General features: G+C 37.2%; 2 protein-coding genes across 2 annotated transcripts; both read right to left on the reverse strand.

Annotated features, from left to right (window-relative positions):
- Positions 1-3,225: 3,225 nt before the first annotated feature.
- pcare1 (photoreceptor cilium actin regulator 1) lies at positions 3,226-8,362 on the reverse strand (the record flags this gene model as incomplete). Its single annotated transcript, XM_082143734.1, has 2 exons — positions 3,226-3,358; positions 5,052-8,362. The coding sequence occupies 2 exons, from the start codon at positions 8,360-8,362 to the stop codon at positions 3,226-3,228; spliced, it is 3,444 nt and encodes a 1,147-aa protein (XP_081999860.1).
- Positions 8,363-9,918: 1,556 nt separating this feature from the next.
- LOC309479597 (G-protein coupled receptor family C group 6 member A-like) lies at positions 9,919-17,385 on the reverse strand. Its single transcript, XM_082143749.1, has 6 exons — positions 17,238-17,385; positions 15,937-16,225; positions 14,218-14,949; positions 13,879-14,094; positions 12,851-12,968; positions 9,919-11,130 (listed from the first exon to the last, which is right to left on the reverse strand). Exons 1-6 carry the CDS (start codon positions 17,348-17,350, stop codon positions 10,025-10,027), a joined length of 2,574 nt encoding a protein of 857 aa, XP_081999875.1. The 5' UTR covers positions 17,351-17,385; the 3' UTR covers positions 9,919-10,024.
- Between the last annotated feature and the right edge of the window lie 376 nt (positions 17,386-17,761).

The following is a 17,761-nucleotide window of genomic DNA, read 5'->3' on the forward strand; positions in this document are numbered from 1 at the left end:
AGCGCTCCCTCTCCCTCTCCCCCGAATCCCGATTGTTAAACCCGATTGTATTGCTTCCGCTAAAGAAAATAGTACGCTCCGTCTCTACGGTTAGAATCCTGTGAGTCCATAGCAACCCTCTGTTTTTCATGGCAACGGTCTGTTATACTCCGCACAGCGGTCTCTTATCAAGAATTATACTACAGGGCCGTTGAATGCTTGAATATGATTGGTTGACGAACGTTCTAAGGTGTGCATTATTTTCAGGGAAACGCACGGCTAAAGTAGTTCCAGGCAGGTCTTGACCGCATTACAGTTCCATATCACTTCGCGTAGTCAACCGTAATAACGGAAAATAGGATACAATTCATAACAAGAAAAAGCATTCCGCCCCATGCGCTTGATCTGCAACTTTCAATGTCTAGCTTCACAATCAATAGAAACATGCAGTTTAATTTGAATAAATAAACTATAAAGTCATATCTATAATCAATAGAAATAGAAAAAACTGAATATAGGCTAAATAAATGGATAGTCCTGCAGCACGGATTTTTATTGCAGATAATTTAACAAATAAATAATTATTGATAGGCCTACTTGTTAAAAGGGCTTTGGGTTTCATTTATTTGGCTAGTCTACTGTCATCTGTCAATAATAGAAAGAAAAAAAAGAATTAACAAATTAATTAAAACGAATTGAATTAATTAATAAATAATAATATTGACGCACATGCTTTTCTGTCTCATTATTGCAACATCTCTCTCTAATAACTGCATTAATAACTGCATAAAGCCGGGAACACACTTTAAGACCGGTTATGAATGTAATTTGATACTTATGATTGATAATGCCCAAACGCGTGTTCAGCGCGTTCAGTCTGTGTTCAAAGTCGGTGTTTAAAATCTGCTGCAGTCGATGAAACCAGTCAGAGAATGTGTCAGCTAGTCGTGTGTCCCCAGCATTAGTCTGCTATCAGCGGCTCAAACCTCCGTTGCTAACTCTGAAATGACGTTTTGGAATTAGCAACGGAGGCATGGGATTAGATGCGTAAGAAATTAGTCCTACATACAAGAGCGTTTTAATGACAAAAACTTTACAAACGTCTTGAAATACATAATCTGAACAATGTTTCGAGGTGTGGTAACTGTAGTATAAGCGGAATAATTGACTTCAGGCCGTTGAATTATTAGAAAAATAATGCACACCCGAGGTGTAACGGCCACTCCGCTTCGCGTCGTGACCGCATTACCACCTCGGGTGTGCATTATTTTTCTAATAATTCAACGGCCTGTCGTCAATTATTCCTTACATAACAGACCGCATTCTACATTGGAATTCAACCAAGCCATGTAATAAAATAAGTTAATAAAATAAGCATATATCACCACCAGGTGATATGCTTTAGTTATTTTGTTTATCCTAAAATACATGCATTGCCCTGTCAATTAGATGCAAATGTGCGCATTTTAACTAGTTGACGCCTAATTTGCATACAGAACGTCCTCAGTTAATGACTTACATCAAGAGTCTTTCCCCCTGAAATTTAGAAATCTAAATTGGTGAATTTAGAAGAAATCTACAGATGCAAACAGATGGAGGATACACTCTAAAAAATGTAGTAAATCTGAGTAACTGCATCTGGTAGCCTACATTAATAAATAAAACTGAGTAGAAATAAGTTAACATTAAAAATTACAAATAACAATATTTATAAATTAACTTTTTATTTATGAGTAATTTTACTTTTTTTATTTCCTCTAAACCTTTATAAAATAGTATTCCATACAACCACAAATACATGACATTGGCTTTTATTGAATTTTTACTAAATTATTTTTGTAAGTTTCATTTTAAAGTGTTATGTATTCTGATAACACCAAAATAATTAAAACGATGTAGTGCCTTGTGCAAAAATAAACAAATTATTAGTAAAACACGCCCCTCTGCTTGATGCAGTTATTTAGGTTATTCCAAATATGAAGAGTTCAGATGAAAAAGCCTCTAAGTGCCATCTGAAATTTCCTTCTATAATGATCATTTTTATCAAGCTTGAATGTTTATGTTCACTTATTTCACATAACTGGCAATGAAAATTACTTCTTAATTGTCATTTAAGTTAAATTACTGAACTTAAATATACGAGCTTGAAAAAAAATGCTAATTTTAGAAGAAAATTTCAGATGGCACTTAGAGGCTTTTGCATCTGAACTCTTCATATATACTTGAAACTAGTAGCATAGAAAATGTTTTCAAAACATGCACATTGTGGAATGCTTTCCTTTGCTGCTCTATAAACCTAGTGAATACTAAGGAGACCATGGTTTCTGTGTGAACTGATTATTTTGTAGACATCTTTTGAAAATGAAACAATTGTGTGAGTTTGAGGAAGATAAAATTAATTAACTTTTTTAATACATTTTTTAAAAAGGAAGTCAGAGTTGTGTTAATATATATACTTTTTTGTTTATAAAAAGAAAAAAAATACGTATGAGAAGTGCCCTTTATTTCACTTGAGCCCCTGCCCCTCAAAATGTCTGTGCACGTCCCTGCATGGCACCTAGATGACACTTTAGGGCCCTGCTTAAAGGGAAAGTTCACCCAAAAATGAAAATCCTTTCATTGATTCCTCAATCAATACAAACAGGTAAGACTTTCGTTCATCTTCGGAACACAAATGAGGATAAAATCTAAGAGTTTTCTGTCCCTCCATTGACAGCTACACAACAACCACTTTGATGCTTCAAAAATGTAATAAAAATGTTGTAAAACTAATCCATATGAATTGAGCATTTAGTCCAAAATTTCTGAATAAACATGGTTGCTTTATATGATGAACAGATTGAATTTAGGTTTTTATAATGATAATGTGTATGATTAACTAAATTCCGTATATAACACACAATCAACATGTTTTGTTTTTTTAAAGAAAAAAGAAAGGAAAAGAAAAAATATCTGTGATGCATTTTTTTTATTTGCATATATTTAGAAATAAAAATATAAAAGGCCAGCCAATAATATTCACAATATAAAACATTGTCAAAACAAATTTCAGACCAAATGAATTGAGACAACTAGACCAAATACTGTATGTACTGAAGTAAACACTGAAGCTGAAAAGATGAACATGTGATTGGAAGTGACAATGAGAAGGCCTTCTCAGAAATAGCTATTTTCATTTCCCAGCAGGAAAATAAGGTTTTAATCCCATCCAAGGTTTGCTAATCCATAATCTCACTCGCTCCTTCCTCATTTCCCCCATTCCCTCTGTAAACCCTGACCCACGATGCACAAGTCTGGATGTGAGACCGACCGAACTGCTCCTCGGATTTCGATTTGCTCACTCCATGGCTTTTCTCCTCCAACTGGACCATCTTCCAATCTGTCATAACAAATCAGAATAAGGACATTAGTGAATTGAAGGATTAGGGAAGTGGGCCAGAGCTGGTTAGCACTGGTCAGCTGCAAGTCATTGAGAGCTTAGTTCACAGGGATTAGCATTTATATTACAATGTGCGTGTGAGAGGAAAGTGTATCTAAATTACACCTTTCATGTTTCTTCGAGTTCAGTGAAAATTCAATTTTCATTATATACTGTGCTTGTCAACCTTCAGTACTGCATACACATCACACAGACAAACTGAACATGATCTACTGTATGTCTTGTGACCATCTATTTACAAAAAAGGCCATCAAATACACCTGCCTATGACTGAAAGGAACACATTTTCTACATTTCAGATAAAATAAGGAAAGATTAGACATGAATTAAGTAATGAAGCAATAGTGTTTAGATGCATGAGCCAATGGCTTACATAACTGCAGTACATGTCACCTTTAATAGTAATTACATAATGTTCAAGGTGTTAAAATATTCTGAATATGAAATCTGTTTATACTGCATTGTATATATTTCCCAATTTGAATTACCTCTTGACTTGGGTCATACCCACACTCCCTTTTAAGTTACTGTGTTTTGCGTTTTCCCATCATTCTTTCTTAGTTACTCAGAAACTGGTTCCAAACATCTAAATAAACAAGTTTTCCCACGTGCTTGAAAACTATTCATCCTGACCTGAGTGTTATCTTCCTTCGTATACAGTTTCAGTTTTACATTTGCTAGCTGTTGTTGTTTTGAAAGTTTTTCTCAGAAATGAGAAGTATACATACATTATATAAAAGTGTAATTGCTAGGGCTTTAGGTTGTAAATATTGCTGGATTATATATATATATATATATATATATACTCCTTGCGATGATGACATTCTGCAAGACTTACTCACTGGACCTCACTGAAAACATTACACATTTTTAAACTTTAATTAATATTTTAAACCATTCAATAACCCTTATTTAATTTAATATTTTAGAAATGAAGAAAGTAGAAAGAAAAAATAATAATTACAGTTCAAATTGCATCCAATCGCAGATAGATTTGTCTCTTATTATTCACCCGCGAGCTGAGTGACATTTACACAATCAACCCATAATTGAATTTCAAAAACTGCACTCTTTATTATGACAGAGACAATCATAGTGCTTGTCCTCTAACATTTTCTTATTCTCTTTAAAAATGAAATTGGGAACAGAGGATGCAATTTCAAGCATGAATGGTACTTGCTTCAGATTACCTTATCAAAAAAAAAATCAAGAAACTATGGATACTGTATCGCTATTGAGCATCAAAATCAAAAAGAGCTGAGTTCATAGATCAGAAATTAAAAGCTCAAGTTTTCACTTCAGTGAACTCAGTAGTACTGCTCACAGGACTTTTCTGCATAGTTATATAACCGTTTTATCACCCTTATCTTCTTCAGAACATTTGTGGAGTTGTGTTTTTGGGCCATTAAAGCACAGATATTAACTTCATTTTCTTGATGACATGGATAAGTAACCATGAAGCAATGTTGAAGTGTTAAGAAAGACATTACAGTTTTAAGTTGACTGAGGTGATGAGTCAATTCTGTGCTATGCGCATGCTAAATTTCAATGCAAATTGCATCTCATATGATGCATACTATACTAGATTACTAATAAGTAGTTATACTAGATATCAAAAGTGTGTTAGACTCACCCATGGGTGCTAATTGCTGGTTCACTCCCACATGTCTGTGCTACAGAGATGACTGGGACCCTGGGTGGCAGGCTTAGACTGGGCCTCCTGTCTGACTGGCTTCGCCGGACGAATGGCTGAGGCCCTCGTACAGACACTGGCAGCCGGCCACGCTCACCCCATGGGCGAGGCAGAACACTGCTACCGGTAGAGGTCCATGCCTGAGGGGGCTTGGGAACAGGTTGAGCCTCGAATAATGATGATGAGACTGGGCAAAACACTGAACGAGCATTACTAAATACTCTTGACGAGTCCTCACTACTGTTTTCTCTGGACCATCGCTGCACTTTTGGGGAAGCAGGAGGTGATGGTGCCTTAAAGGGGTAGGTTAACACTGTCATCGTGATGGGGGTTGGGTCTTGTCGCGTTGCAGGGGTGGTTGGCAGTGTTCGTTGGCCAGCGGAAGGTGGGGTGGGGAGTTTACGAACTACAGGAGGACTCAATGAAGTTGAAGAAGAAGGTTGACTTTTTAATACTGGAGGACTAGGGAGTCTTCGATGTAACAGAGGTGTGGATGGTAACATGCGATATCTGGATACAGGTGGAGTGGCAGGGGTTTGGCTCCTGCAGGCACTGTTTGGCACTTGTGATCCATTGGTACTGTTCTCCTTTTGTGAAACCCCTACATCACCTTGGCAGGAGAAAATCTGCCTGTGACCCTGCTCAGCAAATTTCTCTGTCGGTGAGTCAGAAGAATGCCTCAAGTGGATTATCTTTCTTGCTTGTTTGTAGAGGGAGGCAGCCTCCTCGCTTTCCGTGTCTGTTTCATGACTGGAATCATGGTGAACACCTTTCAGAACTCCTCTGGTGTCCTGGTGCATGGAACGAACTGGCGACATGCTAACAGAGCCCTTACACAAGTTCCCCCTACTGGGTAGCACTGTAACAGACTGCAGAGAGGCTCGCAACCTCCGAGACATTGCGCTCCTTTTTGGCTGGGTGGATCGACCCCTGCTTGTTAGATTTTCCCCTGTGTCCTTTGCATGTACATTTTCAAAGGAATTGTCCATGAGTACCTCAAGTGGAGGGGGTGGTAGATTGTCAATGTCAAGATCCTCTGTCCTTTCAGAACATCGTGACTCCCCTCGACCACTGAGTATACTATTTTGATTGAATGCTAATGTGCCAGAGGGACTTAAACCTGGAATGATGGGAACACCACACTTTCTCACACCAAGCATTTTTGCACTGTCTGGGATCTGTTTACTTTCCTCCAACCCCTGACTAAAGGTGTCAATCAGTTGTTTAACAGAATTCCTTTCCTTATACAATCCAGAAGATGGCCGAGGTGACGGCGGAGGGCTTGGCACAGGCATTACCTTAACAGGCTCTATAACAGGGGGAGCTTTCTTGTCTTTTTCCTTTCTCTTTTCTTTGTCCTTTTTCTTTTTTTCTTCCATCTCATCCTTTGCACTTGCTTGCTCTACTTTTGCATTGAATGACTTTCTTTGATTACTTGGAGAGAAAATGTTCCTATTCAAAGAACGCTGCCTGTCAGAGGCAACTGATGAAATAGTTTGCGGTTGCTGGATTTTCTTAGAAAAACCTTGCTTTGTATTTTCTTCACACTTAACCTTGGTCATCTTCTCCAGCCTTTGGTTGAGTTCCTTTTGAGTTCTCTCAAGTTCAGTGAGTGTAGGATCTTCTGCTTTATTACGTAGAGAATCAGCTGATCTCGACCGTTTTGTAACTGTGGTCTTTTTCTTGGATGTTTTAGAGGCAGATGTTTGGGGTCTTTTAGAACTTTTGTCACCATCCTCAGTCCACTGGTGACTGCTGCTCATTGGGCTATCCGTATGTTTTGCCTTTACTCCAGGGCCTTGGGATGGCAAAAAACGAATCCTGCCACTAATGGCATCTTTCAGCTTTAATGTCATTTCAATGTTTTGTGGATTCTCTATTCGCTTTGTTGTCAAGCGATGTGGTTGTCTAAGGTCTGGAATAGAAGAATTTGATTGTTTCCTTATTTTATCCTTGCAATGTTCCTCTTCACTACCATTCTCCGCATCATCCCCATCACCTTCATCCAAGGAGACAGAGCCAAGTAATGATTCTGTATCCCTCTGTTCTTTTTCTGTAATTGTGCAAGTTGAGTCTATAGAGTTCAGAGAGCTGCTTTTGCTCATTGTTTTGAGAAGTCTGCCTCGGTATGAGCCTTGGTGTACTGGTGTAAAACCACAAGGACTACTTGATGTAGCATGAATGGTTCCAGTTGACTCACAACTTTCTCTGCGTTGGCGTTGTCTGTCTGAACCTGCCAGGGACTCACTTTCAGCCCCAAGTCCACTGTCTTCACTAAAAAGTGCAGAGTCTTCTGGGCCAGGTTTTTTCTGTGATGCAGCCTCAATCCGAGAAAGCAACCGCATTAATCTAGACTCTGATGCACGTTTTGTCCTGAGCTTCTCATCTAGAATTTCAGTAATGGAGGAAAAGTAATCCACTGCTTCCTCAAGAGCAGTATCCCCAATTCCACACACTGACTGACCCACTTGACGCATCTTCTGTATGGTATACTGAAGGAGTTGTTGTAGCAGGTCTGGTGGGGGCTCACTGCAAGTGGAAGAGGTCACATTTTTTGCTGAGTTGGGTGAGGAGGAATTCTTTTTTTCACAAGGCCAAGCCAGATGCTCTCCATTTCCTTTTAACATCATCTCCCCCTCATCCACGATTTCCTGCAGCCCTTTGTTTATTTCCTCATAGCGTAATAGCATGAATGCCACCATGGGTTGCAAAGAAATTTGGGTTTGGGCTGCATGATCGAGTAACCCTAACAGATCTTCATATTTAGTGATGCTAGGGTTGAGATATGCATACGCTGCTTGATGAGCCTTCACAAGTGCCTCTGGAAAGTCTACTTTTTCTTCAATTTTTCTTTCCTTTTCTTTCTTCTTGTTTAGTTTTACACCTTTCGGACCTTTCTTTGACTTCTTTGCAGTCTTTTTCTCACAAGCCTCTCGTTTTTCTTCTTGTCTTTCCTTCCCTTGAGGTAATATATTAATGCTGATCTCTTGTACACCCAGTTTGTCAGAAGCAGCCCCATCAGTTTCAAGCCCAGCCGTAGATTGTTTCCTCCCTAATGACGTGGAACTCGTGTTGTTTCGAATCGCTGTGTTGTTTCTATCTGTGTCCCCTCCACAAGATCTTCCACTGCTCCCCTCATTAGACTGTGATTCTCCTGGGCTCTCCTGAGTCCCTGGAAGTAGAGTTCTCCCTCTTCTGAACGCATCCTGTACTCCATGGAGACTGTTCCCCCGTGATGGAGAGCAGCCCATTTCAGAGCAATTGCAGTTCACCTAGATTTTGCAAAAATACAGTCCAACAAAGACAAGGAGGCAGACCACTCCATCTGACACCAGGATGGTTGATAGTCACCAGCTGCACTTGTCATTTTCAGATGACTTTAATTACCTGACACACAGCTGACTGTCTCTATGTATCCTCACCGTAGATGGAAATTGTTTGAAAAATAAAATGTGAAGTCCCAATGGAGCCTCTTCTCTTTCAGTTAAAATATGAAAAAAATATTCCACAACTGATCAAAAGTGTTTGCAGTTCTTTTAAAGCAAACATTGCCAAGCATTTTCTCTTTCGCCGTAGAGTCCCTCTGTACCTTCTGGAGGACGAACAGCTAAAGAGATTAGTAGGGATTTGAGAGTAGACCTATGCATGCACATATGTCAAATAAAACACACGGTCTCAAGACCTTAAGCTCATTAAGGTAATCACGGTTGTTTTCAGGTAGCTTTTTATAGCTCAAACCAAATGGCCCACAGCGAAGTTGGTAAACAAAATTCTTCAGTGAGCTATTGCAAATGATAATTATTATATAAACCTTTTGAACAGAGAAATATATTTATTCCCAAAATAGTATATTTCACTGTGACACATTGTTTTTAAGGTATAAAAACATTTCACATCTTAATAAATTCAGTGATAACAATAACTTTTGTTGCTGTTGTGTTAGCACAGTAACACAAAACCCCCCATTTAGCCATGGCTGCTGATTGGCGTTCTGACGTCAATGCAAGAGAGGGGAATGCCAGCAAAGAATCTTGTTTACACAGAAGAGATCAGAACCAACTATTGGTCCCAGAACATTTTATAACATTTTATTAGAGGGGCATTGCATTATTTATACAGTAATATTGCAAAATGTTTACATACACTTTTTCACTTGCCTTTTTTTATTTTATTACTTTATTTTATTTTCTACTCAAAATGGTTAACATTATTTTTTAAAGATTATTTTACTCACTCTTAAAATTACAGCAATAACTAACTGTAAACTAACCCTTCCTGTTCAGCATGATTGACAGGTTCTGTGCAGGCGGCTGAAGCTGTGCACTGCAACTCTAATGTAATCTCTGGATCTCAAGCAATGTGTGCATTCAAGAAAGAGAACTGTCTTTAATTGGAAAAAAATATATATTTTATTCATTACCACTCAAATAATATTGTAAAAAAAAATAAAAAAAAATAATAATAATAATAACATTGACATTTATTAAGTTGCTTATACTGTTTTATTATTTATGTTAATGACGGTTATTCTGCACATATTATCACAATAATGAATTGAACATGTTAGGAATTACACAACACTCACAAAGCATGCATGGGTCACAGCACCCTGCTTGCCTACAATATTTGTAAAGTCTTTCATATTAAATCTGAAATATGAGATATTTATGCATCCAAAATGTATCAAGGGGTTTATCAAAGTAGCATCAATTACATCAATGGAATTTTTTTAAATTTTTTTTTTACTTGCACATTTACTAATTACTAATTAAAAAAATGTATTATTTCAGCAGTGATCTACTAGAGACTTTGTGACATATACAACACTTTGTATTTTTCAATTAGTCTTATGAGACTAATTTGCATAACATAAAATTCTTTATGATATTAGCCTTTTTCTGTTTGTAGACTTATCAAATGGATTTTCTCCTAGGTCTTTTCCGTATTGTCTGGTGAAGAAATTCCATATTGTCTATGTTGTTCTCTTGATGTAACACTTTCCTTGTCAACTGAATTGAACCCAAACCAGTATCAACTGAGTTAATGGTATTTTGTGATCCCGTTATACAAAAAAATGGTACTTCTGGTATCTCTGGGATATCACAGTCAATTGAGTCGATGATGTGATTATTGGCTTTTGCTATATACGCCTCTCGACTAATCTCTTCTTTCTTCTTGCAGAGCGCCATGTACCACTTGGGTGCAAAGTGACAGAAAATAATTCCATAACACGACACCAAGATAGCAGCTGCTTGAATTGAATAGCGCTCGTTGATCTTAGCAATGTATACTGGGGTGAAACAGATCCACACAAAGAGGTATACTAGCATACTTAGGATGATGTGTCCAGTCTCATTGAAACGCTGAGGTACCTTTCTCCCTTTAAAGGCCAGCAGAAAGCAGATAAAAGCTAGCAATGCAATATAGCAAAGCATTATGGCGAATCCAATGCCAGAACCTTCATTGCACTGTACCCTAATCGAAATGCTTTGGTCAGACTGAAAGGTCTTCACAACTGGAGAATCAAATATCATCCAGAAGATACAGATGAGGACTTGAATGAGAGTACTACAGGTAATAATGACAGGGGGGTTGTAAAACCTTCTAACACGCTCCAGGCGATACGGTAGAAGAAAGGATACAAAGGTGCGTAGAGCTTTCACCAAAATACATGAGACTGTGAGCGAGAACCCTAAGGCATACAAAATCGGTCGACCCCTGCAAATGTGAACATTGGGTTTGCCAATAAACAGTATGACACTAGTATAGCTGAGTGCTAACCCTGCCATGATTACAAAACACATGTTTCCCCCTGCCTGTTTCACGACAGGTTTTCCACAAAAGACCAAGAAGATAACCAGGGTGCAGAACAACAACAGATAACCTAATGCAGTAAATGTAAGCAGAACTATTGCATGGGCCCCATCCCATTTCCAATAGTCCTCGTCCTTCGGCTTACACGAAGTCCATCCTTTCAAAGACCAGGTACCATTTTCACAAGGTAGGCAGTTTGGTGAGTCTGAAAGAAAGATGCACAACTACTTCAGAAATTCAGATTTATGGTGCATTTCCATCAAGAACATTTTAATGGATTTTCCCTTTTTAAATTATAGGTTAATGCACTCTTAGTGTGCGCTTAATTTTTCAGTGGCATTGGTTCTTGAAGCATTTTTTTCTTTCGTATTTCCCATGGAGATTTATTTTTAAAGTATTCTTTAAAGCATTATAAGCAATGAACCAAGGTAACCAGCAATGAGGTGAATCACAGCAAAAAAAATATGAAAATCGGACAAAAGAGGCAAAAGGTACAACACTGTTTAATTAACGGCAATCCCTCGTGGGAACTGTGAATGACATCTTCGAATAAAAAATGATGGAGAAATATAAAACCATTCATTTAAAGTTGTTGATTATCTATAGAAACAAAGTTTATTGCAAAAATATGCACATAAATAAGTATTTTGACAGCATTGTGGGAGTTCCCTGCAAGCTCCTTTGGCGCAATTTGCTCGAAGCGACTCTCTGATTTTCTATACAGCCTCATGGGTAATATAGTTTTCCCCCACAAATATTTTAAAAATATGTTGAAATAATTCAGTCGGATGGCATATAACGATTAACAACAGTAGGTCTGTCTTTAAAGGTTGATAAGTTGTTAAAAAAATGAATTTCCCTATAGAAAATGAATGGTGTTTTTACTTCCAGAACCCGACTATTGCACTCCATTGACGTTTGTGGATGAAACATACAATTGCAATTGCAAGTTAATTTCAATGCATTTTTACATTAGTTTTGTATCTACTGGCTCAAATTGTAATTTATACTGAAAGCTTCAAACAAGAAATTATCTATAAAAACCTATACCTTATAACAACACAGTACAGGCCAAAAGTTTGGAAACATTTATATTTTTTATGTTTTTGAAAGAAGTTTCTTCTGCTCATCAAGCCTGCATTTATTTGATCAAAAATACAGATTTAAAAAAAAATAATTATATTGTGATATTATTATTATGTATTATTACAATTTAACATAATTGGTTTTCAATTTATTATACTTTTCAGCATCATTACTCCAGCCTTCAGTGTCACATGTGACATCCAGTCTATCACATGATCCTAGAAATCATTCTAATATTCTGATTTATTATGAGTGTTGGACACAGTTCTGCTGCCTAATATATTTGATGAATAAAAGGTTAAAAAGAACTGCATTTATTCACTATAAAAAACAATATTTTCTAATAATATACACATCCGTGCTGAATAAAAGTATTGATTTATTTTTTTTTAAAAAGAAAGAAAAAAAATACTGACCAGTTAAAACATGTGCTTTTTATTATTTATTTTTTTACTTTTTATTCATCAAAGTATCCTAAAAAAGTATCACAGGTTATGAAAAAATATTAAGCAGCAGAACTGTTTCCAACTTTGATAATGAATCATCATATTAGAATGATTTCTAAAGGATCATGTGATAGACTGGAGTAATGATCCTGAAAATTCAGCTTTGCATCACATAAATAAATGATAATTTAAAGTATAATAAATTGAAAACCAATTATTTGAAATTGTAATAATATATCATAATATGAAAAAAAAATAAAAAAAATAAACTGTATTTTTGATCAAATAAATGCAGGCTTGATGAGCAGAAGAAACTTCTTTCAAAAACATTAAAAATAGTAATGTTTCCAAACTTTTGGCCTGTACTGTATATATTTACAATTTAATACTCACTTGTTTCATTAGAGTAAGTACCCTCAAAACATTGTATGCAGTTGTGGCAGCATGATGTTTTGAGAAGTTTCTTAGCTGTACCAGGAGGGCAAATAGCAGAGCACACTGAAATAGGAACCTAAAATAAAATGCATAGAAGCGTGGTTAATATGGAGTCCTTACTTAAAGCTGCCGTCGGCAAGTCTGGCAGATTGGGTCGATTAGCCAAAATGTTGAATGTTTACAACTCTCATGCCCCTCCCCACTACCAGCGAGCACCCTCCCATCGAGGTCGTGCTCGTCAGTGCGTCACTGTGCGTGTGTACCTGATTTTCTGTGAACGCGTCTGTCTCTTCAGCATCTATCAACACCATGGACTCGGAGGTAGGCTGCCCTGGCTAATCTATCCATAGATAGCAATAACCGAGGAATTGGAAGCTTGTTAGTAGATTTTCTCTCCGCCATCACGCTTCATGCAATCTCCAGGCGAACTTCAGGCGTGGCGTGTGCATGTGATATTAACGTGCGCGAGTGAGGGGGGATCTGTGGCGTGTGCACGACCTGTGATTGACAGTCAGATCTCACACCCCCCTGCGCTGATTGGACCTGATGAAGCGGGAGCGGTGGATTTTTGCAAAACAAATAACACGCTCCAGGTGGAGAAGCTCGTTTTTTTTTTCTAAAACCATCTTATTTATGTTGTTCTGTCGGATTATAGTGTCGATTACACTGAATATGATCAAAAAAATGTTGCCGACGGCAGCTTTAAAATATGCAGTAAAACCCAGTTGAACAGACAAGCAATACTGTGTTTATGAGCATGGGCTTCTGGAATGCTGACTGGCTTATCAAGCAACCTTTGGTTAACCATAAAGACCATGCTGGTTGAAACATTTTAGTTGGAGAACAACATGACTATTCTGGTCCAGTTTGGTTCAGCATAGAAAATTGTGCTGGTCTAAGCTATATTTCATGATGTCATAGGGTTCCATACACTGAACTTCATAACTGATACGTTTTTATAATCACTTATAATTAGTTATTCTCACCGTATTGTTTGGATTACTCCATGTTATGGGTGCCTTGATGTAAATTTCTTTTTTCCTCAGCTTGTAATTTCCAACAATGACAAAACTTCTCTGCCCAGTTGATTCTTGTGGTTGCCAGTTAATTAAATCATAGCCATTCATGAAATTTCCAGAATCATTGAAATAGAATGTCTGACTGTCCATAGTAAAATTGACCTTTTTTAGTTCCTTGAGGAGCTTTTAAACAAACAAACAAACAAACAATAAAAAACTTTCAACCTTTGTAAAAATGTATAATCATGCCATTTTTTGTTAGCTTAAAGGCATCTTCAAGATTGGATGTAAACATTTTACAACTACCTTCCATGGCGGAAAGTCCCTTTCGCCAGGGCACTCGATTTCACTGCAGTTTAGAAGACATTTCAAAGCATGAGCAATGGACCATACAGCTAACCTTTCGCCATAGGTTATGCTGATGTCGACAGCTTCCGTCAAAAAACCTGTGTCTTTCCCTAACTGCTTATACTCCTCAAGGAAGAGGTTTACAGATCCCGGAGCAAGAGTCAGCTGCTGCAGAAACTCATTAAAACCAGGATTAGGACCAGTTATGAATGTGAACCCTAAAATGTCACCTACTCTATTGATTCCGTCCATCCGAGATATATTTCGTGACATTGACCAAGCATCACTTGCGATCCAGGTGCGCGAGATGTTCTGCCGAATCATCTCCGTGAAGAGCTTAAAGACCAGCTCTTCCTTTAAGATGACTAACACAACTTTAGCTTCAGATGAGCGGATTGTTTCTGCCACCTCTTGAATGCGTTTGTCGATTTCATCGTTAGCTAGGTAATGAGGCAATGCTTCTTTAAAAGCCTGGCAGATATCTGCATCTTCTGCATCAGCCAAGAAGCTTTGGAGGGCATTTTTCCCATAATCATCATCCCCATAGACCACCCCAACCCAGTCCCAGTGAAAGTGTTTCATGAAATTAGCCAGAGCTTTGGTTTGGTGAACATCACTGGGAATGGTGCGCAGGAATGCTGGGTATCGTACCCTATCACTAAGCGTGTGTGCAGATGATGTTGTGCTTATCTGAAAGAGAAAATATGAGAGAAAACAGTTCAGGAATACTTCTTGTTGTTTTGCCTTTTTTGCTGTTGCTGAGAAATTGAGATTCATCAAGAGTAATTTTTGACTCCCTGAATCAAAATCGGGAAAAAAAAGACTTAAAGACTCTCCGAACATTCAGTGCTTGACATTAACTTTTTTGCTCAATAGCCACTGTGGATAGTGATTTTCCAAAGTTATAGTTACTCAGCATTTTCACTGGCCACAATTTTGACAGCGATACCATGGGGAAAAACTGCCATATATATATATATATATAAATATTTTTTTTTTTTTTTACATTATCTCATAATTTGGCAGCAGGTATATTTGGGCTGCTGTCACTTTAAAACCTGACACTGATCCTTTACACTGTTGCACATGCATTTTCTTTCTCAACACTTTATGTTCACTTAAAACATGAAACATGTTTACATGAATACTCGCCAGGACCAGTATTTTGACATTATTTTATGTGTATTTTTACAGTTTACGCACAATAAGCAGCAAAAATAACTCAATTTAGTGCTGAAAGGTGGCTTAAGGTGTCGTACTTTGGGTGTGAGCACAAAATCTGCAGCAATCCTGCAGTACGCACAATCCCAAGGCAAAATTCAAGCCCTGTAACACCAACAATATTCATCCGGAGCAAATGAAACGAGTGAGTGAGAGGAGGCGGGTTAGCGTGTAACTCGCTGTCGTGTATCTATTCTGCGGAATATGAGTATTGGAAGAGTTTCAGATATTTCAGTATCAATATGTAGTAAAAAATCTATATTTTTGACAACACTACATTGTACTTAGTTTATTATTTCAGATGCCTTTTTAAAAGACTACAAATGAAAAATTTATATATATATTTGATAAAATCCAAAGTGGCTAGTAGGAGTGAAATACTGCTGAAATACACCCGCATTTGGTGGGTTGGCGGGTGTTAACATCAAGCCCTGTGTACATGATAATGTTACTCACCTGTGGGACCATGTATAGACTCAGAAGTCTAGCCACTGCGAGGGAGTCCTCTGAGAAGCGTGCTCCAATGATTGCTTTTACATTAGGCCTTTCAAGCACCTCACATTGGACAGGCAGCGAGCCGTTCACAGCGAGCATGTGCTCAGTGCTCTGAATGGCTTTTGAGGCATCAGAGCAAGTGTCACAGATGTAGTAACCCAGTCGCACACCCGGGAGGAAGCTGGAGTTATTGATCGTTTCAATTGTGTGCACGACAGCGAGAGTTCTTACAAGTGAAAGGAAATTTAATCTACAAGGAAATGAGGGAAATCTTTGTTAGAAAATACAAACACAAACAATAGCATTTTTTTTTTCTAATAGCCTATAAGAAATCTTACTTTTTTACAGTAAATTCTAACTATGTTTCTGTACACAAACATACCTCTGAGACAGTTGTGTAACGTTTCTAACAATCAGTGTACATTTATATGTGCAATTAATAGAGCTGGATATTGACACCGATTTCAAGTTTTAATAGAATTTGATTCTAACTCTAGTTCCCATTTAAACTGATATATTGTTTGTGACAATGACTAACGAACATTGCTATTTTATTTTTACTTTAGCATATATCAGAATTAATTATAATAATATGCATTGCAGGTTAACATACACTGTAAAAAAAAAAGTTGCTGCTTTAATTTTTTAAGTACAATCAACTTATCTGTATAAGTCATTTCAACTTAAATTACATTAAACTGACTTAAAAAAATTTGTTGACTCTTGTATAACTTACACAAAGTTACATTTTGCTAAACTTATTTTAATGAGTTAAGTAATGTAAAAACATACAGTATGTTGTCATAACTTCTAGGTTATATCTTCAAAAACAAATATAATGTAACAATACAGAGGAGGAGGTAACCAGTTTTGAGATGCCAAAAAAAATGCTTTAATCTCAAATTAATAAATACAATTAATTAAATAAATACAAATTAATTTTAAAATTAATTATTAACAAATATGTATTAAAATGTATAATAAAAATAATATTGTTTGACATATTAATGTTTATTATTATTATTAGGATATACTAGTCTACAGAATTATTAAAATAACACCCATTTAAAAAAAATAAAAAATAAAAATAAAAATAAATACTTGTGTTACAGATATTTAGCTATTACTCCCAACAAATGAAATGTGCATTTAGATGCTGGAAAAATCAACTCTCAAAGTATTTTGTTGCAAGGGAACACGCCACAAGCATAGATCACTGTACATACAGTATATACGACAGAACAACAACCAAAGACACTTACTCTGTGCAGTTGTATTTTTCTGGACGTTCTCGCACCTGTAGTGTCTGCACTTTGGAATGACAGGAATTGAGCACCCCAATCCGTATATCCCCATCGGCCCAGGCCCCGCACATGTCTGGGGAGTTTTCACAGGCAGAACCAGAACCAGCGAAAAGAAGAATGCCTATTAAAGGCCCGAACAAGACCTGCAAATACATGACAGACAACCTGACTGAGTACGATATACTTTTGAGATCTGTTCAGCTTGGCAACAAGGGTAAAATGCTAAAGTAATCTGACAGTCTTTCTGTTTAAATAAGATAATTGTGCAAGGGGGCTGGCTCATTCTGACCGAAAACACAAACGGTGTGAAGTGATTGTGTTGCTGGAACACAACCAAACATCAGTCAAACATAGGCCTACCTTTATTCCTCATAATTTCCCCACAGACCGGTTCTGTGTCATCCTTATAACTCACATTACATTCCTTTTTAAAAGTGAAATTTGAAGCAGCTGTAATTCGCTCAGCAAAGATTTGGAAATTC

The sequence above is a fragment of the Leuciscus leuciscus genome, assembly GCF_965113295.1.
Source record: "Leuciscus leuciscus genome assembly, chromosome: 17".
NCBI classification, from domain to species: domain Eukaryota; kingdom Metazoa; phylum Chordata; class Actinopteri; order Cypriniformes; family Leuciscidae; genus Leuciscus; species Leuciscus leuciscus.

Excerpts from the sequence above, each read along its gene's own strand:
- LOC309479597 (XM_082143749.1), bottom strand. The coding sequence starts at position 17,350 with ATGTGCGGGGCCTGGGCCGATGGGGATATACGGATTGGGGTGCTCAAT. Across the intron at positions 16,226-17,237 it reads GAAAAATACAACTGCACAGA|ATTAAATTTCCTTTCACTTG; the intron begins GTAAGTGTCTTT and ends ATTTCCTTGTAG. Across the intron at positions 11,131-12,850 it reads TACTTACTCTAATGAAACAA|ACTCACCAAACTGCCTACCT; the intron begins GTGAGTATTAAA and ends TCTTTCTTTCAG.